Source organism: Falco rusticolus, chromosome 9 (genome assembly GCF_015220075.1).
Source record: "Falco rusticolus isolate bFalRus1 chromosome 9, bFalRus1.pri, whole genome shotgun sequence".
NCBI lineage: Eukaryota > Metazoa > Chordata > Aves > Falconiformes > Falconidae > Falco > Falco rusticolus.
Genome location: NC_051195.1, coordinates 4,214,787 through 4,238,323, shown reverse-complemented (window position 1 = coordinate 4,238,323; position 23,537 = coordinate 4,214,787). Strand labels below are relative to the sequence as shown.

General features: G+C 44.5%; 1 protein-coding gene across 3 annotated transcripts in view; it reads right to left on the bottom strand.

Annotated features, from left to right (window-relative positions):
• Positions 1 to 23,537, bottom strand: part of CTBP2 (C-terminal binding protein 2) — a 319,033-nt gene that overhangs the window by 32,665 nt on the left and 262,831 nt on the right. The window contains exon 1 of one of the 3 annotated variants that reach the window (XM_037401060.1): positions 12,576 to 14,591. The exons of the other annotated variants lie outside the window; for them this stretch is intronic. Coding sequence (XP_037256957.1) covers positions 12,576 to 14,271 — 1,696 coding nt within the window. The 5' untranslated portion in view covers positions 14,272 to 14,591. Of the gene's footprint in view, positions 1 to 12,575; positions 14,592 to 23,537 lie in introns of those variants that run through there. 3 annotated transcript variants of the gene reach the window in all.

The window sequence follows — 23,537 nt, the reverse complement described above, 5'->3', positions numbered from 1 at the left end:
CTGAGATGATTGAGCATCCCGCTATGGAAATTCAAATGGCCGGGGCCAGAACAGCACTCCTGGGGAGGAGGCAGCTGTGCCGTGTTTGGGGAGACCAGCAAGGCAGAAGAGGAAAACACTTGGCTGCAGCAGAAAACCAACATACTGATGCCTCTCCTAAGCACAAGACTGGCCAAGGATAAACACAGTTTGTGGACTGTTTCCAGCGGTGCACTTGAGATGCTCTTACTGTAATTGAACACGAAGCTGTGGCCTCCCAGGGCTGCGCATGCTCCTTGCCATGGCGGGCTGCCACCCCGTGTGACTGAGGACAGGGTGTTTGTGTTTTTCTGCTGCAAATCAGCTGCCAGAATGAAATGAAATGTGGGTGTCTGATTTAAGGGAGGCTGAGGAGCACGGCTGCGGTCTGCAGACAGGTGACTGGAGAGCAATGGCAGCAGGAAGGCTGAGTTTTTGGAGTGTGGATCCAAAAAGAAAATCTCAGAGAACACCCTTGCAATCCCCTTGCATGCAGGAGATGAAAAACAATCATCCCAAACTGGCCAGGGAGAGGTGCAGCTCCTTGGAGGGTCGCTGCCCCAAACACCTCTGCAGCAGGACCATGGCAATCACCCCGGGAGACCTGCAAAATTACCTTACGGCTGACACCCAGGACCTTCGCATGGCTTGATATAAAGCAGCAAAGCACAGGTTAAACACTCTGTTTACGAGAAAATTAATCTTAAACGATGTGGAGTGAAATCTTGGATCTGGGAATCAATTTTTTAAAAAAGCAATTTTAACTTGCTGTTTTGCCAAATTCTGATTGAAAATCATTGCTCAGACCCCAAGGGCTCACAACCCACTTACCAAACACGGCACTGCTGTATTTGGATGGACTTGAGTCAGAGTATTTCTAACAGCATGGAGGGTAGAAGCTAAAGAGAAACAAACAAAGCACGTAACCACACCAGCTTGAGAGAAGTATACAAAAAATCTGAAACACAAACATTCTGTGAATGTTACCAGCAGTGTTCTTACCAAGCCTGGAATACTTTCCTAGAAACTGGCTACCTTTAGGGCACTGTCTGTCCCACTGCAGCATTTTGGCTTAGGCTGCCGATTCCAGTATTCTCCCCTTTCTTCTGCCCTCCTACCTTCTGTCTTCCTCTCCCACTCCTCCAGATATGCTTGCACTGAAGACAAGCTGCTCCCTTTGACTCTGCTGGGCAGTTTCCAGCCCTGCCCATGCTCAGCAGTGCTCGCAACCTGGCTGCTGCCTGGGCTGTCTGTCCAGCATTTTTTGGTACGTACTTCTTGTTCAGTACTGCGGTGCTTTCACTACGTGCCTTATGAACAGATTAATCAACCAAATAGGTAAGAGGCACATTAACTCAACATGTCTAATAACTTCCCAGAGGGGGAGTAAAGGAAGTTGGAGATTCCGCAGGAAACTGTCCTGGTATGCAAAGCATGGCCAGATTCTCCCCATGACAGGGGGCATTGCAGAGAGGAATCATATACCCTTGGCACCTGGTGCAGGCAATCCATGGCTGAACCATAAAACCACCAAAAGCAAGACAGGAATTGCATTGCAAACTGCTTATCTTCTCGATTCCAGCTGCTGCTATGGAGCCTGAGGGCTCTGGGAAGAGTGTGAGAGGCTTTTCAGAAGGAGTTAAAGCAGCACTCTTCCTTACTGGCACCTGACGCCTTTTCCTTCCTGGAGCAAAAGCAGCTCACTTCCCCCCTGGGAGAATGGTGGAGCATCTCCTTTGGCTCTCACTAAGTGCTCTGCAACTTCCCATGCCGTAACCGGTTGCATAACATGAATCTGCGCTGTGCAAAACCTCTCGAGCACCAAGCCTTGTAGGAGCCAATGTTGTTTCTCCCAAACCTTCTGTGAGATCTGCTTTCCATATGTCTCTGCCGACGTGCTTGCCTCCTTCACGACTGTGAAAGACCAGTCTCCCTCTCCGCTGATCCTATCCCTTTCCATGTCTCAGCCCACCTGCCAGTTGCACACAAATGCACGTGGATGGGTATCAAATGGTCCTGTTTGCTTTTCTCAGCACCATTCTTCTCTCCAATGCCACCCCTACTAAGGACATAACACCATAGCTACGTGCTGTCTCCAGCCTCTGCTCACGCAGTCCCACTGCCATTCTGAGGACAGAAGCCACAGTAGGATGGGACTTCCCTTGGCATTTCCTAGGACAAAGCTCACCTACTACTATGAAACAACTACCAAGACAGAAAAAAATCAGTTGCAGAACTAAGCACATGTTACAAATCATACTTACTACCCACTTGCCAAACTCCCTCTTTTCCATGTGCCACCTTAGAAGAACAAGACACTCAAATGGATCTGCTCTGGATTTCTCTTACGAATGTCTCACAGCTGCACATCCTTTACAAGGTGCTATTTACTTACAAAGCACTACCTTCCCCCCTGAGAGATACCTGTCTACAGTGTGGAACTTCTAATACTGAGCCATGGCCAAATTCATTATCTTCACACACTCTTGTCACGTCAATATGACATAATTGCCATTTCTCTTTCTCTTCCTCAACTGCTACCATGATTCGTGTTGCCATTAGCTTTTACAGGTGACCTCCCCTGCTTTACTGTATTCCACAGTGCCACTAATCTTAAAATTATCCCAAAATGCATACTGACAGATATGCCAGTTCTGACATCTTCTGCCACTTCTGAGGATGTTCTTCAAACCCCTCTGTAAAACAGCCAGCTCTGCCCTTCCCACGGGACCTCATCCCTCCTTCTGCAGGGAAGAGCCACTGGTCCTTGCCCATTATTCATGCTTTTGTGGTTGAGCAGCCAAGTAAGCTCCTTCTGTGCCTCCCGTTCTGTGGGTCTTGCAAATCCAGCTCCACTTTCCTGCCATCACAGTGTGTCCCACCTCCTGCTGCTGCAGCATGTCCCATCCCCTCACCTGGAGTCCTCTTCTCCAGGAGAGTCGAGGACTATCCCATGATATCCCACTCACTTCCAGCTAGAAATCCTCTCCTTCATTCTCAGTGATGCAAAAGCCTCAGTTTTTTCCCCTTTCTGCTTTAATGACTTCTAACTCCAAAGCACTACTTCTGTTTCAGGAGACCTGGATGCTCTTTCCAGCCACCTTCCAGCTATCTGTACACTTTTAGATTTCCACACTAATGCTCCAGACTTCACATAGTTCAATCAAGTTTGAAGTCTGTTTTTCCTCTTTGCACAGATACCACTAAGCTGTGCCTAGTGAAGCATGTATGGCAACCCAGCCATTTATAATGGTCAAAAAGCCACAAAAGTTTATAAATTATTTTTGTACAGTGCCCTCTCTACAGCAGAGCACAGTGGCACTGTATCTATGAATCATTTTCATTTTCTGAGTTATTTTTTTCTTGAGAGCATCACAGTGAGCTGGCTGGACTAGCACATTAATAGGAGCAAAGGCCAGCCCGACACATTGCAGTTTTAGGCTGAGCAAACCGAGAATGTGGCATAATCAGCACGGGAACAGAAATATGATTTCATGTAAAACTGAAATATCAGAAATGAAGAACATTGAAGCATTCAACCATACGCAGAACTAAACCACTTTTAAATGGCAAATGTCCAAACCAGAACAATAGTTCTTAACACACTGCCAGTCCTGCACCTCGAAGTCAGGCTGACCATGCAAAAATAACCGAAAACTGAATAGTCAACATCAGTGCCGATCAGTACTACATTTAAAAGCAATTTGAACTTTAATAATTCAACAGAACTTAATTTGCTGGTAATAAGAAAGGTGGAATTAATTCTTTTCCAAAGCATGACGTGGATGGATATCCTATCTCTGTAAGGCACACCCGAATTTGTACCAAGTGCTGGGCGTGCGGCCAAACACACACACGCACGCACGCACACACACACGCACGCACACACGCCTCGGTGTCGTCCAGATCAGGCCCACAAACCACAGGAACAGAGATTAAGCAAGAAATGGTCTAACAGATTTAACATGCAACACCTGAAACCGACCAACATTACTGATATTTATTTTACCCATAAACCCCTCTATCAGAATTTTGTTTCAGAAATTTTCAATTGCAAACTTGCAAGTGTTCAGTGGAATCCCTTTTTATGCCTTGCTTCAGACTGTTAATAACACTCCCAGTGCTAATGACCTAACCCGTGAACATACAGAGGAAAAACAGCACTTCATGAAATATTGATACACACTTCGAAATTTGACAATTATCTCCAGAGCTTCTTGGTAAAATCTGAAAGCAAATAAATAGCAAACATTTCCTGTACTCATTAAAAGACTGAAAAACAGAGAAAGAAACCTACTCATTATCCATTTGACAAATATAACCTATTATTTTTAATAACGCACAGGCATTCAATGCATGGAATTTACAGCTTCTCTTGCTTAAGAAACCATTGGTTTTGTAGATCTAATTTAAAAAAATGCAATAAAAGTAAGTTATGTGGAGCTGGTTCCTTTTGCAGGAGAGGGTAAAAGCCGCCTTCTATTGAAATCAATGACAAAACTACCATTTTTCAGATGGAAGCAAATCTTCATTACTACCCTAACTTGTCCAGAAAGATGTTCTCCAAAAATTAGCAATAGTAACTTTGTTGGCCTTTCTCATGCAAGCTTCAGAAACAGAAAACTGGAGTAAAAAAGCGCTGATGAGCCAAAGCACGTGGCTGCTAGCCCACAACAGAGATCTCTGTATCTTATTTATCATACACCAGTGAGATGATACCCTGGCTTGCCCTCTGGCTGGAGCATGGCATGGGAGATGTCACGCTGCTCCTCTGGATCCTGAGCTTTTAGGATGAATGGCAAATACAGAGGACACCTGCCCCTGCTGAATAAATATGAACCATAAGGGGAAAACTCCCAACGCAGAGTTGCTCTGCATTGCATTATAGTGTAGTCATTGGGAGTGGTATAGGAATTCTGGTTTCTGGACCTTTTAGCCCTGACTGCGGATGAAACAGAACCACAACTGCTGCAAACAAGAATGAAATGGGAATTTAAGATTCTTAAGCCAAATGTTTCAGCTGGTAAGATAACAAATTCCACTCCAATGCAGGTCCACTCAACATGAGTGAGAATTCCAAGACAGGGAAAGCTTGCAATCGATAGGAATTGCAACTGCTGGCTAGCTGGGATAACTAAAGCTGTAGCTTTCGGCTTTCCTGATTACTTCAGTGTCCCAACAGGACGGTCTAGGTACTGACAGGCACCCTGCTGTCCACACTGAATACTTTCTTTTATCTTTCATAATACATACTAATCAAGATTACTTTCACTGACAGAGCAAAATACATGCAGTTGCATAAACTACTGCGCTTTTTGAATATTAATTTAAAACTTTATAATAAACCATTCAGAGGAAGGCAGAGAACACAACAACTAACTGTGTGTGACATTTCCATTCCTGGGTTTTTTCACTCTGTAGGTAACAGTGAGAGGCTCCAATACGAAACTGGCCCATCATAAAAAAAAAGGCTGATAATCTGTAGGGTCAGTAAAGGAATGTGTAGGAGGCAGCCTGAAACTGCTCAGGGATTTGCAGTGTTAGAACAAGCGTCAGAAAACACGCTGGGGTTAAGAAGACCAGCAAGGAAGATAAGGGGGCTTCATCCAGTTCTTGTATCCCACCACCTATGGCTTTGGTGTGGAGGTAACCCACCCGCAGACACCACCCTCACATCTGGAAAATACATCCCAAATGTTTCAATGGGACCCCAGTTTTGATCTTCTTTTTCTGGCTTTTTTCACCAAAAGTATATCCTAGATTATTTCTTATTGTTGTGTTTGCTGTCTAAGCAAAGTCCTGTCTGCTTTTTTACTTGCTAAGTCAGTATGACAACCTAGGAAATAATAAATTGCTTGATAACCAAAACAAGTCACTACTTGCAAACAATGAAGTCTCCGCAAAAGTACTGACCCAAATGGATAAGAACTGATACACTGATTGTATTTTTGAGAGTTTTTCTCCCCATTTTCATGTGTATGTGTATCTTCATATATAAATAAAACATGACAATGCCATCTTGGTTGTTCATATCAGTATTTACCAAGGATCTCCACTGGCTTCAACCACTCAGGTAAGCCCTGCTGGTTTCCTTCTTACCACAACAACCTGCTTATCTCTCAGATTACAGAGCCTAAACCACCCTCCTCCCAGGGACTATAGTGCTTTTGGGAACTGTAGGAAGAGTACTGTACTCCCACTCTTCTCCCAGCCCCTCCTTGGCTGCCTCTGCTTCCATGTGCAACATACGGCAAGAGGCCATTTCCCTTGACCACCCCACATCTGGTGGTTGAGATGCACCCCCCCAGGCCGGGGGTGCTCCCATGGCTTGGTGGGGTGCTCACAGGAGGGAAGGAACCACAAGCCTCCACCACTGACCCTATGGCTGGCAGCGATGGCACCAGCTGTTCAAACACTGAGCACATTCTCATACATCTGTCTGTGGGCTCTGCAGATGCTTCTTAATAACAAAAAAAGGAAATTTATGCCTGGCAAACAGGGTTAAAAGTCAAGGTCTTCCGAACTCCCTGAGACCTGGAGCCATCGCAGCAGGGAAATGAACTGCAGCAGCCTTGTAGCTGGAAAGCCTTCCACCCAGCAAGGGCACAGGGTGGCCCGGCACAGGCAGGGCTAGTGCCATGCTACGCTGTGCCATGGGACCCATGTTTAAGCCAATTGTTGGCCTCGACACCCTTTGCACTGGGAGAGAGGGTGGAGGAAGGGAAGCCGGGCACTAATCCGCTCCATCTGCTCTGGAGCAGGTAATTGGATTGCGAGTACAGAAGGCAAGGCTCCCGGCCACAGCGCTGGCGGTCACACCGGCCAGGCACAGGACTCAGAAACCTCCTGTTTAAACAAAGCTGCTCTAGTCAGAGGGCGAGGGTCCCACCGTGCTGCCAAAAGCACCCCTGCCCAAACCCTTCCTAAGGATGCACCGGTTGCACTGCAGCAGGGCATGGCTGCCCAGCACGCCTCTACTGGAGAGGTGAAACTAAATACTGGGAAAATAACACATGGGAATCGAACCTCCAGAAGTAACATTTCATCTTTAACAAAACACTAGAAACAGTAGACAGAAAAGATTAAAAATTAGCTTTCTTTACCGAAAGCCAGTGGAATGCTAACATCGGGTGTTATTTAGGTGTAAAAGTCAAAAGCTCATCTGCCAGTTGCTATACATAAACCTTACTAATATATGTCCTATGTCTGCAACAGTTATTCTACATCAGTTGCTTAATGGTGTTGGTCTGTTTTTTAAGGATTCAGCTCAGCACCTACTTTCCTTATAAAAATAACAGACAATTCAGTTGTGTAGCATTTTCATTAAACTCATCTGCAGTGTAATGCTATGAGAAGGACAAGGAGAAGAAATTAAAAAAAAATGTTTAATACAATAATGATAAGAAACCTTTAAAAATTTTTCCCTCTATGAACACTAAGTTTGTAGCTATGGAAACTACTTATGAGAAAGCTAAAAAAACGTCAGCAAATATAGCCAGGGAATGATCTGGATATAAGAAAAGTCCTAACAATGATAGAGAACTACAGACACCAGGTAAAAGGAAAGTGTAAATTGAAGATGACAACACATGTGCATCTGACATCTCCTCTGACAGACCAGATTCATTTTTATTGCCATGGCACTGAAGTCAATGAATTGCAACTGGAATGAGTTTGACACTTTATATTGCTTTTGATAAAACCATTATAAAAAGTGTATTTCAACCTTTAAAAAAGTGTTTTTAAAGTGTATTCTCTGCAATCAGTGAATCGTGTGCGCATATTGGCCAAGATAGTCAATAGCTTATCAAGGTAGTTTAAAGCAGGTCTCGCACGCTCTGTTCCTCAGCCACTTACCCTACTAATGTGAGCAGTTCTGATAACTTCAATTTTGAGATCCACATACAGCACACATCTGCACACTCATCTGCCCAACTGAGGTTAGTGAGAGTCCTTGTGTGCCTTTCAAAGGCCTTCCCAAACTCTCTGCGCGTATTTCCAGCTAGTACCCTCGTCAGATATTAATGTCTTGAGAACAATGCTGTGACCATCAGGACAGCAGACACTAGCCAGACATGTCTGCTTATTTCAAACAGTATTTTTGTATGGAAGTTACAATTCCCTTTAAAACCATTAGTCAGTAATTTTGCCAGCAAATGCAGTGAAAACTTCACTTTACCTTGAGTAACACACTAGCTGGGAATGACTCCAAGGACTTGCTATGGTCTGTCAGGTCAATGTACAAATTAAATCAGATTTATTCAGTACAGAGAGCTTCTTTTGGTGCTGTTTCCCTCAGGATTGTTAATTGAGCTGCCTTACATGTATACATTGTGATTACATGCTACAGCCTGTACAGAAAACACAGTGAAGAAAACCTGAAGTTGATCTCTGAACTGTCTGCTATATGGTACATTGGGCAGACAAGAAACCAACATCAACAAATGCTCATGAAACTTATATTGTGTATGAAGTACCACCACTAAACTCTCTGCCCATAGAAAGCTACGACAATTTCAATGCAGTACTCTTAAAACAATGTTTAACCATCCCTGAACAACCATCAAGGCTCTTGCTCCTGACTATGCCCTCTCCTCTTTGTGGGCTGCCAACATGCAGAGCTTCAACCTGAAACTGATGAGTGGTTAACACAATTTTTATCTGTCACAGGGCAGCAAATGCCAATAAAAAGAATCACAACCAAGTGTTAAACAGTATAATCTGAGCTGAGCTAATCACAGTGAAAGGCATTTCTAGCTGGGCTCTAAGCTGATAAAAGAGATGAGTCCCCTTTACAATGGAGGGAACTACTTGTCTCAGGAAGGCAGCTAGCCTCAGCCTGGCTTTCCCTGCTCAGGAGAAGCTCATTTTGCTCCTTCTTCCTTACGATACCTACCTGACTTGTACGGGGCAGCCCTGCTCCTCATCCCTGTGGGAAGCATCTCCCCTCTTGTGACCAAGCTTTTGTATCTTCACATGTAAACTAGAGTTTCAAAAACCATCCAAGAGACATATTTGCGATCACCCATTCCTCATCAGAGCTCCCCCTAAGTCCATCATCAGAAACAGAAATCTGGACAGACCACTCGGTCGGGACAAGTCTAGGCTAGCTACAATAATACATTATCAGCCAACAGGTTTAAGACTCAAACAGTGGCTAAAAAAAATATAAATCAAGTACTCTAATAAAAATACTAGTAAACACAATAATTTGAAGATGCAGCATTTTGGAGGAGGAGCTCCAGTAATCTGATCAGTGACCATTAGACACGGTTTGCCCTTGCCAGCTTTGCTGACCTACACTGTTTATTTCCTGCATTACCACCCTCTCCAGCAGAAGGCTGGCCACAAACCGGCTCTGGCAGCAGTCTGCCAGCTGACATAGCTTTGTCACTCAGACATTGCAGGGTTTTTTTCCTGCTTGCCACTGAGATGGTTTGGTGCATTCACTACCTGTGATACCACGGATGGCAAGGCTGCAGGAGCAGCCAGCTCCGCGCATGTTTCTCCCTGGGGAAGCCGTTCCTGCCAGCTTCGCCGACAAGCTCTTGATGACTCAGAGAGAAGCAGCTTTGCCAGAGCTGCGGTTGGGGAGTTCCCAGGACAGGACACCGGCTCAGCTCCAGAGACACCGCTCTCTGCACCTATACCCCCTCACTCTACCACCACAGTGACAGATTTCAGGTGCTCATTCACCATCTTCTCTTCATACAACTCTGCAATTCTCAGGAAGGGCAATTTATCCAACAACTTCTTAATAATTATTTTATGAAATGCAAAGAAGTTGCAGCAATAAATCTCACTGATCATTTTCCCTTATCGAACCGTACTGGAGTGAGTGGCCCGTAAGCATGTGGTGTGTGCCTATATTTCTGGCCAGGACGCTGTCCCTGCCATCAGAAATACCAGGCAGTAGAAGACGCCTTCCTCCCGTGAGCCCTCTGCCCAGACTCCAAAGTACACAGTAGCTGTGCAGAATCCACATGGAGTGTCAAAGCTCAGCACAAAATCACAAATCAGGTATCTAGAAACAACTCACTGTAGAAAGACTACAATACATAGTCCAACGAGACTTTAAAAATAACCAAAATGATCCGTTTTAAACTCCTATCCATATAAGAAGCTCCAAAACATCACCAGACTGAAATACATGTTTTATAACCCTCTGCTAACTGAGAAGAGATTAACCTATACCAACAGAAATTATTTGCAGCCATTTAGAGACAGACCTTAATACTGAACTTGCTTTCACCTTGTGTCTCACGTATCTACAACCAAAGCAACAGCTAAGAGGTCTGTTGCTCCTAAAAATGCATCTTGTCTCTTCTTGCTGGCAAATACAATTTTCCTGCATTTAGTCAAGTTTCTGTCACCCACTCAATGTTTTAGAAACATCTTAACATATTTGTAATATTCGCTTGTCACCTTGCATGTAAGTGTGAACACTCCTTAGCAATGGTGTTCCTTAAAGAGCAATTTCTCAACACAGCTCAAACATCCACAAACCGCCACGCCTTCCATTTCTAATCCGTATCCTTCCATTTGCCATGTGTCTTACCTTGGCTTCTACTTTTAAAATATAGTTTAACAGGAAGAAAACCTCTCAGGCTATTTGGAAAATAAAAGGGGAAATAAATCAAAATGAAGACAATTTTACAGGTCCTACTTCAGCTAAACCTTTCAGGGACTTCAATGAGAAGATAATCTTTCTGTGATTATGGCCAAACCCTCTCGTTGCTTAGCAACACATAATTAAGGAATATGTTTTCAGATCCGCTTTGCAAGCTGGCCATTATCAGATGAAATTACTGGAGCAACAAATGTCATCCCCATGCAAATGAGCTGGTCGTAGGCAAAAAAAAAAAAAAAAAAAAGGGTTCAGGGGTTCAGTAGAGAGAAAGAACTCAGCAGCACAGAAACACTGCCGGCTTCCTCTTGTTGCGTACCAGTAATTCTTTTAAAGGGAAGGGATAATATCTAGATTTTTAGAGAATAGGGTTTGCAGTTTATATATGAGATGTGGAAGAAGGGGTCCGTTCCTTGTGGTGGAGGAGGTCTCTCCCAATGCATGTGCTCTGGTGGTCCCTTGCCCCAGGGCTTTCCCTGCATCAGTACCGACTGCCTCAGTCAGACGTACTGCAAATAAATGAACATATTTGTGTTCCTCGCATTATGCCAGTTTGTCTTTTTTTCAGGCTTTGGGCAATTGTTTATTTAAAAATACTGCCTGGATGTACTGCTTTTGTGTCTGATCCATGTCAACACAGAATGTGTTGCCTAATATTTAAGCATTTTTTAGAAATCAATACATTACACCAGCTACATAAAGGACGCACAAGCCTGAAAGAAACAGCATCTACTTCCTAGCTGTGTAATTATGGTAAACTGGGGAAAGGGGTGTGCCAAGCGTCTACATTTTGACAACTTTATCATTTCCACTCACAAAATCGTTCTTTATTTAGATTCCTGTGGAACGGCATCACCAGTTTGGCACTGTCTCTATGCCTATAAATGGTATCCTTTTATTTAAGCTTTGTGCGTGCATGCTGGTACGGCGCATTGTTTGAGACTTGTGTGCATGGGAGTTCAGCTGAACTGCACAGGGAGCAAATTCCCTGCTCAAAGAGTCACTACCAGGAAAAACATTTCAAGGGATTTCTTTCAACATTTTTCAAGCAAGTCAAGCCACAAATGAATGGATTTGCCAAATTTCCTCGTACTTAGCAGTGTGGGTTTTGGGTTAGCTTCTGTCAGGCTCAGAGCGTTATCATCAATGTACATCTCCAAAGCGGAGGAGCGGAGCCTGCTCAGCTTATCCAGCTTTACATCTCAGCAGCCCAGGGTCTGAGCGCTTCTAGAAGGGGAAGGGAGGGAAGACTGGGAGCCACCATTCATTTTTATTGTTCTAGTGCTTAATGACAGGCTTTTAGTTTTAAGCACAGACCTATTACTTTAACAGCTATATCACTTCACTTACAGGCATCTCTAGAAGGAAATCAAGGGTTTTATTTTGTATGCCTGATAAAACAGCAAATTAATAATACGAAGAAAAGACTAAGGTAATGGCCAAAGGTAAGTCGATTCTCGAATAACACCATTAGCTATCTGATGAATTTAGTCAAAACAATGCTAACCATTTCCTTGGAGGAACACATTTGCGCCTGATAACAGCGGTAAAAAGTCAATCTGCAGCAAACCCTGTAGTCCTAATTGCTCAGCCAGCGCAGTATCTAATCTCCTGTTCTCTACAAACAACAGGAATGGCAAGATTAACCCTGGAAGCATTATCCGAGATACTGCTCACTTTTAACTGAAGTTGGCTAAACAAGTAAAATATTTGGAATTTAACTGTAGAGCGAGAAACAGCATCTTTAACTCTGTGCAGCCGGCATGGCCCTGCAAAGAAATCCCCTTCACCTCCTTTTCTACATAGAAAATAGTCTAATCTTTACGCATGAAACTCTGTATTATTTGACTGTGTTTTTTTGAGGGGGTAAAGGAAGCAACAACAAGGTGGTTCTAAACTACCCTATGGGCTAAGACCCTTTGGAAATTACTTGGTTCAGGCGATGCCATGGTGGAGACGATGACAGGGGGCCCCGTGCGCCTGCTGAGCTTCGGGTACGGGGAGAGCTGGGCAGGGAAAGCGGGTCCGGTGGGTGCCAGGCTGCTGTCCCCCGGCGCTGCCGGCCGACGGAGGAGCTGTGGGCTACCGTGCGGGCTGGGCGCTGGTGACGCTGCTGCTGTCCGCTCCCTCTTCATCAGCTCCATGGGCACGGTGTAGGTGGTGGGGTAAGCCGTTTTAGGGCTGGCGTGAGGGTTGGCCGTGGTCATGGGCACGCTGGCTGGAGCAGAGTAGGCAGAGGCCGGACGCGGGTGCACGTTGCAAGGCAAGGGGGTGCTGTATCCAGAACTGGGGAGGAAGTGCGGCCCCTGAGGAGCCCCCGCGGAGGCAGGGTAGGTGGTGGTCTCCAGCAAGTGCTGGGTCGGGGCGCTAGATGGCCGGCGGTGTATCTCCCCCACTCTTGGGGAGAGTGGTTGCAACGGAGGCGGGGGCTGCGGGGCACCAGGGCCATCCACAGCAGGCCCCGAGGTGAGGGGTGCCCCATAGTCTCCCGGCAGCTCACTGCGGTGGCTGAAGCTGTTGGAGCGGGTCCTGAGGCGCAGGGCCCCGCTCCTCCGCTCCTGCCTCTGCAGCTGCATTTCTGTCTTGTAGTTGTGGGCGATACGGGAGAGCACGCGGGCTTGCCCCAGGTTTGGAGCCACAGACTTGATGTCGTTCTCCTCCATCATGGCCAGCAGGTTCGGGGAGTCAAAGCCCTGCTGCAGCAGGGCGGCAAAGGTGCTCTCTGAGACGCCCTCCGCACGCAGCAGCGCCACGAACTCGGGGTCAAAGCTTCTCTTCCCCTCCGTCCCGGGGAAGGCGGGAGGAACTGGCGGGTGGGAAGGCGTCGCCACTGCTGCCTCGTAGCTGTCGTAGGGGCCCTTGGCACCAGCACTCTCCCTGCCCTGCCCGTAGCTGCTGCCGGCACTGCTGGTGGGGTCCACCACCAGGCAGGTGGGGACAGCCTGCCTGCCCGCCCCTGGCTCGGGGGGCCGCTCTGCCCCGTCACCGTAGGCCTGCCTGCCAGGGAAGGCAGGCGGCTCCGCCGCGTACCGTGGGCCAGAGGGCTCCGCGCCATACCAGGCTGGGGGGACATCTCTGCCACGCATCCGCTGCCCGTCCAGGGCCAGCTTGGTGTCCCTGTAGAGGCGGGCGGCCTCCGGTGGGGCGGGCGGGCGCCCCGAGGCCTGGTCCCAGGACAGCCGGCTGCCGGGCGCCCCGTAGCTCGCCAGTGGCCTGCTCACCGCCTGGTCGCGGTAGCTGCGGGGGTCCTTGGGCGACCTAGCCGACAGGGACGGGTCGCTGTAGTAATCCTGGGGTGGCAGGGAGCCCCGGCCTGCCATGGCTGCCTGCCGGTCGCAGTAGGTGAAGTCAGGGACAGAGCCTTTCCTGAGGGGCCCTGGGGCGAAGGTGGCATCCTGGTATGGGTACGCCTCTTGCTTCAGCTCCGCGCCGCCCTGCAAGATGATATTGTTCGCTCGAGGCGGCTCATACCAGCCGCCCTCGCTGCCGTAGGTCAGGGAGCTCCGCCGGCCTGGCAGCCTTTGGTACTCAAAGGCGTTCTCGCTCTCCCAGTTGCCTTCGTACCAGCCGGCAGCGTCCCAGCTCTGCGAGCGGCCGATGTTGGGGTGCTTGCTGGGGATGGGCATCGCTGCAAGGCCACTTGCTCCCGCCGAAACGGAGAAGAGGAGGTGCCTTCCTTCTCAGCACTTCTCCAGCGCTCATCAAAACCAGACCGCGCTCGCCTGAGCCCCCCTGGGACTTCAGAAACCACTGACCGGCGGTTTTGCCTTTCAAAGTGTTGCCTGAATTATTAATTCTTCGCAACCTTAGTAGGCAAAACATGCAGAAGCTGCTGCCACCCGCTCTCGCTCCAGGTCGGTGGAGGGAGAGACCCTTCCTGCGCCGTGCAGCCGCAGAAGAGGGCGGCTGCACTCAGCCCAGATGCTTTATCCTCTGCCGCTGGGGACGGCGTGCACATGGACAACTGGCCGAGCAGTGTGTGGGGATTAGGAGCTAAATAAAACCACTAAAGCCCTTGCTCCATGTGACATCATTTTAGCCCGATGAAATCTCCCGTACCGACCCAGCCAGCAACCTCAATGCAATTTCTCCCGGGGGAATGATATTTTTTTTTTTACCCATGTTGGTTTTTAAACACACTTTTCAGTTGTCTCCTTCCTTGCACACCCAGGGCTCCAGTCTGTACCAGCACCCACCAGGAACTGGCAGTGAGATAACGAAACATGCACGTATCCGCTCATCCCCACACACGTGCATGTAAAAATAAAAAAGAAAGCTTCAGTGTCAGCTCAATCTTAATCCACTCTGATGAAATGCTAATCCACTGCACACAGCTAAGGACAAATTAAATGGCAGCAAGCAGGCAGGCCTAAAAAAAGGCCAATGCAAGATACTCAAGAATACAAGAGCGATTAGAAATTAGTTAAGTATCTGTTCAATACTTTATGAATATTGTAATTTGGTTTGGAAATTACATTTTTTGTTGTAGTTTCAAATTAGCCGTACTAACTAGGCTCCAAAAGGATCCTTTACATTATTATCATAATACGCAAATCCTTTCACCATCCCAGGACAGAAAATTGTGGAGGTGTAATCTGGAATGTGTAATTTTAAGATGCTAGCAGAGGTCACAGAGAAAGAGGGGAGGATCAAAGGATCTAAAGCCTGGTCTTACAAACCAAAAAGGAACGGGAGACTTCTGCCTATTATCTTCGTCTTCCTATGGCAAAATGACATGTTTATGAGATGGGAAAACACTTCGAAACATCAGACAAAACTCAGTTTGTATCTAGCAGTATTTCAATATTCACATGGATGAAGCTTTTTTTTTTTTTTACACTTCAAGTAGGCAAAAGAATTTAAACAGAATCAGGCCAAAGAAACCTGTTATTTGGGAATGTAATAAAAAATTCTGTATATAGCCACTGTTTTCAGAGGAGATATTAAAATGGCTCCCCAAAACATGCATCTAAATTATCACATGCTGCTCATGCTCAAGTATTCCTTTTCAAAAGAATAGGTCAACCGTTACTTATTTTGCTAACCACTGCTAGTGAAACATTTTCCATTTTTAATTAAAAAAAAAAATCAGACATAAATGATTTTGCCTTTCTCTGCTGTGATCACAAATTTCTTCACTTCACACACGCCCCTTCCAGGACAGACCCAGTAAAAGGAGTAACAGTCACCTTCCCTGGTCTGTCTGCAAGACAGCTTGCACATTTTTCCTGGCTAATCCACAATAAATGTTTAGTGCACTAGCCATCACATGATAGACCATTGTGCTATTATGATAGCTAAATCACTAATACAGTCTAATGCTTATACTTGCCTATCATACTAATACCTCTGGGCTATATTTCTGACCCAAATACTGACAGGATCTTTGAGTAATCCCTAAATTTCTTTATTGCAGTAAATATTATAAATCCTCTTCAAACATTCACTCCTCCGATTCCATCCCCAAGAACCACAGTCTTTAAAATTATCTTGGATATTATACAGACATGCAAAACATGGTCCCCAAAAGATTATTTATGCAATTCTCAGAGAATATCTGATTGGCATTATATTGAATTAACTAACAAACTTAAGACACATTGGAAAATTTCTTCTTTTGTAAGAGTCAAAATGGGAAGACACATTTGTGGCTTATAAATAAAGCAGAGAACATTTTAACAAACAAAAACATTTTATTACAACAACATTTTGCTAAAGAATAAAATGTATTCCCAACTGGATACAGTGAGATCTGTGCCATTTGTTTGTTCTGAAGAAGCAGAAGAAAGCTACCAAAAATGTATTAAAAAATAAAAAAATAAAAAATTCTGGTCTATAGATCAAGGGCATCCTCCAGCATTGTGTTCAGAGAAATCATTAATGAACATAGCCACCATGTTAAGCCCTGGTCTGCAATGGAAAAAAACACACCACAGAGAAACTCAATTTCAAAAATGCTGATCTTGAACAATTGCAAGGGAAGTCAGAAGGCAGCTTTGAGCGTTTACTACCTCTGAAAGAAACAAAAGCTTTAATAAGCCCTTGGGCAGCATGATGGACACACAAAAGAAACCTCACCCAAACCAACAGATCTGGAACTGGTGGCCATGCCTTGCCCAGCTCCAGCACACACATGGGTGACAGCAGGACCAGACAACCCACCTCCGAACTCCCTTCAAGCCCAAGTGCAGGGGCAGCCGCACGCCTGGGCTCCAAAAACACCCATGTGCCACCGCACCAGCCTGCAGCCTCGCAGCCCTTGGGCAGAAGGATGTGTTCTTCTCACACCTGCGTCGCAAGAGCCAGGAAACTTTAACTTCAGACCTGCCGCTGGCAACACTCATGCATATGGATAATTCATCCCATATGAACTGACCTCAATGGAACAAATTAACTGTTCCTGTGCTCCAAGCCAAGCAGAGGTAAACACTTGCAGGCCCAGGGGCTGTAGGACTTGTACTTTTCCCTTCAGCCATGGGGCAGATGTCCGCTCTGGAGGGCTCTGCTGGCCCCTCTTCTTGCTGACCAAGACCTGCCAAACACGCCATGGCCAGCAGGAAAGATGGGCCCAGGAGTCTCCCATGCCACCACAGCAGCAAAGGAAATGTGACATCCCCGGTGAATCAAGACTGACTAAGAAATTATCAGAATGAAATATTTATGGCTGGGAAGTAAGGGTCTTTTATTTTTCTTTTTTTGGCACTCTTAAAAGCAATGCCTATGCAAATTCCTGTAGCTGTCGGTGTTTCTAAGTTCAGGCCCAGGCACCAATGGCCAAGAGAGGACGTGGAGGCATGGGGCACAACCCAACACAACTGATCTCCTCTGCGCTTCTTGGGAGCGGAGGAGGCACCAGCACCTGCATTCCTGACATGAGGGGGAGACGAAGGACTGCAGGACAGGCGGAAAATTTATCCTCCCTTTATCTTTTAATTCTGGAGGTATTTGGGAGGAAAAAACCACACACAAAAGAAAAAAAAAAAAGCTGATCAAGAGATTAAACGCTCTGGTATTTCAGATCATGTGAAAAATGCAGTTTTGACTTAATAACCTGAGTTTCAGTTTAGTGTTGATCTAATAGATGGTAAACTTTGCTATGATACAATGACTACAGAAGTCTGCTCTGAAAAAAAGGTAATGACAGAGTAGAAGAAAGGTGGGCCTGTCGTTTAGACACTGCATTCAAAACCAGATGAATGAAATCTGAGTCTGGAGACCACTTGCAGTGGATATGAAACAAGTATCTTAGCCAGTGCCAGAAAGTGCCCTCTTCTTCCCATGAGGAGTGTCTGTTCTACACATAAAACCTACTGTAAGAAATCAAGATGCTAAACCTGCAACACAACTGTGTAAACATTTTTTGGTGTCTGTAGCACTGACTCAGGAGAGGCTGGATGTGAAATTTCATTGACATTGATGCAAAACTTTCATTACTAATTTTGAAAGCAAGTTGCTGGAAAAATTACTCTGTGCAGCAAAATAGTTTGATTTTAGTTTTGCTTTTTTATTACTGTAAAACACTCTTCAATTACAAATTTAAATGTTGTTTCTATTAGAAAAAAAAATGTCGTAAAATGTTGATGTCTTCTCCCAAATCATTTCCTTCTGGGAGAGTGGAACTGAAACAATGCAGTGAATATGCTAAATGTCATTACTGGCAAAAACTGTAAGGTGCATCAGTATTGGAATGGCTATTTCTCTTTCAAAGGAAAGGATTCCTACCCCTGGTAGTACAAAATCCTCTAGAGAACAAACGTGTCTCATGTTAATGTAGAGAGCAGGTACCAGGACACTCAGCCTTTATACTTTGCTATGTCACTGTCAGCAAGTAAATTGCTTAATTTCTTACTTGCAGATTCCTCTTCCATCAAGAGGTATATAATAATATACACCTATCACATTCAGACAGTGTTAAGATTAATCAGTGTTTGTCAGATGTTTTCAAGTGACAAGGTACAAAGCTACTGGTGGGATAAATGCTTCTGGCCTCACTGCCTGGGCTCTCAAGGACCACATGTGATTGTGCCTAATGACCCTCAAAGCTCGGGAATCCTGTACTGAACAACGTCCTCCTACATTCAGCTTGCAGGATACCGGGGAAGCATAAACAAGCTGGTGCTAAACTATACCACAGTATACCATGGATGCTTTGGAGAAGAAAACGAATAGCATGAACCGTGAATAATGCACACACACACATGCATATGCACCAAAAAAAAAAAAAAAAAAAAAAAAGATTGGGAGAAGAAAAGCACAAAGGAAATGTTCCAAATCCTTGGAAATTACTGCATTTGCTAAAATTTGGCTCTGCAAAAATTTCTCTCACAGTGGCAATAAGCACTCTGCCTAGATGGACTTTCTAACAGTCTCCTGAAATTAGAGGAGTACAAAGAGAAAATTAGCAGGATTGTGCTGGAATCATTTTCAATAATCAAAGGAACAGAACAGCATCTGAAAGCACTCAGCGCTTGAAGCCATGCCACATGCTTTTACCAATTTCCAAACCAAAAGCATAGATGCTTTGTAACTTCAACAAAACACTCTCAAATACCAACTTGGTGTGTTACAACAAAACACTCTTAAGATCAGCCGATTATTAAACAATCATTGCCTCATGTAACTCTGTATTTTGATGACTTTAAAGCAAAATACAAAAGCTTATGTCCATTTGTAACTCAACCCCTCTGGCACTGGGGTAGAAATATGCCATAACCATTGGCTCTACATGCGTGACAAGCTACAGGAATGCACTAGCACACACTGCCTCTAAATGTTGTGCACAAACCGGAATCTGTAACTGGGTTCAATTGCCATTCCCACTGGCTACACACAAATGGACCTGTGCATATGGAAAATAAAACCTCAGTATTGTACTCAAACAAATGTGGAGGCACAGCAAAGGAGTCTGCTTCCCATGCCAAATAAAGCAGACGTTTACTCTCAAAACTGGTGATACACTATTGCAGCGCCATCCTGAGTAATCCCCCAAGAATCCCCTGAAACCCTACACATCAACATGACGAGAGAGGATGCGAAGCCTCTTCCACTCACACCAGCTGGCATCGTGCTGAGAAGGCACACAGGAGCATTTTACACAAGGAAACTACAGTGACCTGTGGACCTGACCACGTGCCGCTCTGCTGCTTTTTTGTTCCTATGTCTGCTCGGAAGGAGTTTGGTGTAGAAGACAGGCTCCTTCCCATCCTCCCAGCCAGCCAGCACTGCGTCTCAAATCACTGCCACGTGCCAACGACTCTCTGGCTGGAAACATTTCACCCATCTTTCATTGAAGGGTACCCTACCTCCAATTAGCTTGTATTTATTGCAGAATAAGGTACGTGCAGAAGCACCCTGACGAGCAAGTGGTAACTTACCACCTCATGTGACCCTGCTCCTCTGGCAAAGCCTTGGTGATTTGCTATCCAGGATGAAAATCAAATTGCAGGTAACAAATGCAGGAAGCTAGCAATCATCTAAAATACACTCATAGTTAAAAACAAGAAGCCCAGCTGTAAAACACACTTTGAGCCATTGGAATGAGCCCTACAAGCTCTCAAAACTTCAATCAGAAACAATTTTGCCTTCGAGTACGGGGGAACTCTAATAAGAGTTAGCAGAAACAGCATTGTCACATTCCTGAATCAACAAAGGGATAATAAAAATATCAGATGTATCCCTACACCACAAAACTACACACTTTCAAGGACTACAAAATAAAAATCAATCTGGATGCTGAATGACAGTCTAAAAGCCAGTAGACAAGGTTCATTGGGCACATCCCTCAGCTATTCGCAAAGATCTAATCTACGAACGCTCTTAAAAAATAATCCCCTAGAAATCACATCAAGCACCGTGTCTCCAAAACTGGGTATTAGACTTTGAGGTCAAATCTCATCATTTTTAATAAGAATTCAGGATCAAGATTTAAATAGCACATGTAATGAAAAGCATAGGAATTATATCTGTCCCAGAAAGCAGTAGAGAAAACCATTGTTAAATGAATATATATTGTAATTCTGAACTCTGCCATGCATGTCTGGGCTTTGCATAAAAAATAATTAATGACTAGATTGTAACATGGTCCTGAGGAGATAAACAGGCTGGGGTTCAGGGTGTCTCTCTGCCTTACTTGGCCTGATGATACCAAGAGCTTGAAACGCATATTTCCCTTGCAGATAAAAACCAGAATGAAAATCAAAACCAAACTGAACCAAATCAGGAGGCAATACTACGTCAGCTAAAAAACACTTATGGATTGCTTTTTTAAGATTGGTATTATGTATTATTGTATTGCAATAATCAAAGTGTCAAATGTGGAGGGACCGCATCTGCAGGTATGTCTTACTGTGGTCCCCCACCTTCCCCGGGGATGGTTATGGGGGACAGCTGCTCCCCGATGGGGCTGACCCCGATGCCAGTACTGCACCCCTTGCTTCGGTTCATTTGCTGATTCAATCAAATACCTGTTATCATCAGCAGGCAGCAACATTGCTTCCTCTCAAAAACAGATGTCAGTCTGTAAGTATGGGCTATTTTGTGAACTGAAGCTGTTTATTAGTAAGTTTTGAGGTGCTAGATGGCAGCAGAGAGTGTTTTGTTTTAAAAAAACTAAAAAGACAATCTACAAAAAAGACAAAACAGATTAATAGTGTTAAGCTAATGGGCTACATAAAAGTGTCAGTAAGAAATGATCAATGCCATTTAATTTTAAGGCACCAAAAATGCACAACCATCTCTAGGAAACTTGCTCTTTGAAGAAAGCTCTCAGATATAAAAGACATAATGAAAACCTTCACTGTTTTGGCACTTCGATCCATTACATCTGTTTGTGGATAACAAAAAATATAAAAAAAAAGTTGCATAGTGTGTTTCTCTGCAGCTTTATTTTAGTATAGCCAGATGTCCTACTCCTGTCAAAATATTTGCTAGTAAATATTCAATAGAATCCGAATCAAACCTGAAAGTCTGGTCCAGACCCAAATGTCATTAGTCCTTGAAAGATTCTAACTTAGGAGTTAGATACCAGTTTTATTCTGGTATTTTGAGGGAAAATCCATCCTGTTCTCATCTGTCCCTGAAGACTGATCACTTCCCATCATGTACTTGGAAGAGGTAAAGCAACCAACTTCCAGCCCCTGGATGCTGGAGGCAGCTTTTGCAGCACTGCCAAACTCTGGAGCTCGGGAATAGGGCTGCCCCAGGGCCACTGCTCCAACAGCCCCTTAACGTGGCTTCTCATTGCATATTCTGGGGATATTATCACTTTTCTGAGTAATCTTTAAATGCAGGGGAAGTTTTAGCATAAGAGGAAAAAAAAACCAGATATGATGACAACATGTTAATCCCTAAACCAGTTAATTTAAATGGGAAATGTGGTGAGGATGAAAATTAAGTTGATGGTATTGAAGTCATCATCTGTAATTGTTTCTTAATTAATGACATGAAGTTATAAAGTATGTTACATGGAACCTCCTTGTCTTAAGGCTGGGGAAAATGGAAAAATGCAGGGCAGAATTAAGAGTTGGACACGTATTAAGTTACCATAAATGTGGACTTAAACACAAGAAGAACACAACAGAGGTATTTCCTCCTATGTCTGTGCATACAGCTCAGGGAAAGGGGAGCTCTCCTTCTTGCAATAGCTTGAGTCATGTATCTACTACAAAAAAGTTGCACACCAAATTAATAAAATTTTTGCCTCTAACCTTATCTGAATGTGTCTTACTCGTTACCGGATGCCCTGGGGGATTTTGCCAGGCTGGGTTCATATCTGGCTCAAGTTCTACATCTTGTCATGCATATCCCCCTATGGCGTGTCACAGGAGATAGACTGCATGTAAGTGAATGTATAGAAAAAAAAAATCTACACAGAACTGGAAGACTACTTGAACAGCCTATGCCTCCATGCTATATGGACAACAGCACACCTGCAGATAGAAGCTACACAGTACCCCTGTCACAAAGCAGACGTCCACTTACAAATATAGAGTTCTTGATTCAGCACAGTAAAAGAGTTGGAAAATCATAGAATATGGTCAATAAGCTTGAATAATGTCTGTGAACCCAAGGAGGTTACTTCAACTTTCTTCATCCACAGCATTCTGTCCAGTTTTAAAAAAATCTTAAACTTTTAACAAAACCTATTAATGGCAAGTAATTCCCAAACCTGCTATGACTCTGTCAGTGAAAAAGTAATTAAGAGCACTGCTGGGTGGCATACTTTTCATTGCCCACACTGGTAAAACCAGTTATAATTCAGCTTTTGTATTAATTCGAACCGACTTTTTGAAACCTCTGTAAAGGCCAAAGAACTTCATATGGACTCTTGAAAGAGAAAAACATCAGAAGCAGCCAGACAAATCTTCAGTTAGCATAAATCAGCACAGGCTGCAACGGCAGAGGATCTGACAAGCTAACATTGCTTTTTCTCTGGGCAAAATGTGGTAAGCAACCCTTCCCTAAAAGCCTGATAGTTTATGTGCTTTGAGGTGGAAACTTTTTTTTTCCTAAAAAAGCATAAAAAGCTTTATTGGGGAAGGGGGGGTGGGATCCCTGTACTGTGTTTTATATTCACAGAACAAAGAACTTCAAGTCTGCTAGGAAAAAAAAAAGGTCTATATTTATTCTAAATAAGTCACTTTTACTCAGGACAAGCAGTTTCTTCCACACTTGATATCATCTTTAACTCATTGTTTCTCATCAAATGACTAGTGGTGATAAGAATTTCCTGAGATAATAAAATTCTATTTCTAAGCAGTAAAAATAAGTATTATCAGATGATACTTGGCATGCAAATTTGCAAGAATGGAAGAAAATTCCTCCACCCAAATATCAAACGTACTGATTTTGGCCACTGCTACGCTAAACAAAGGAGCAAGAATTGGAGGCAGCC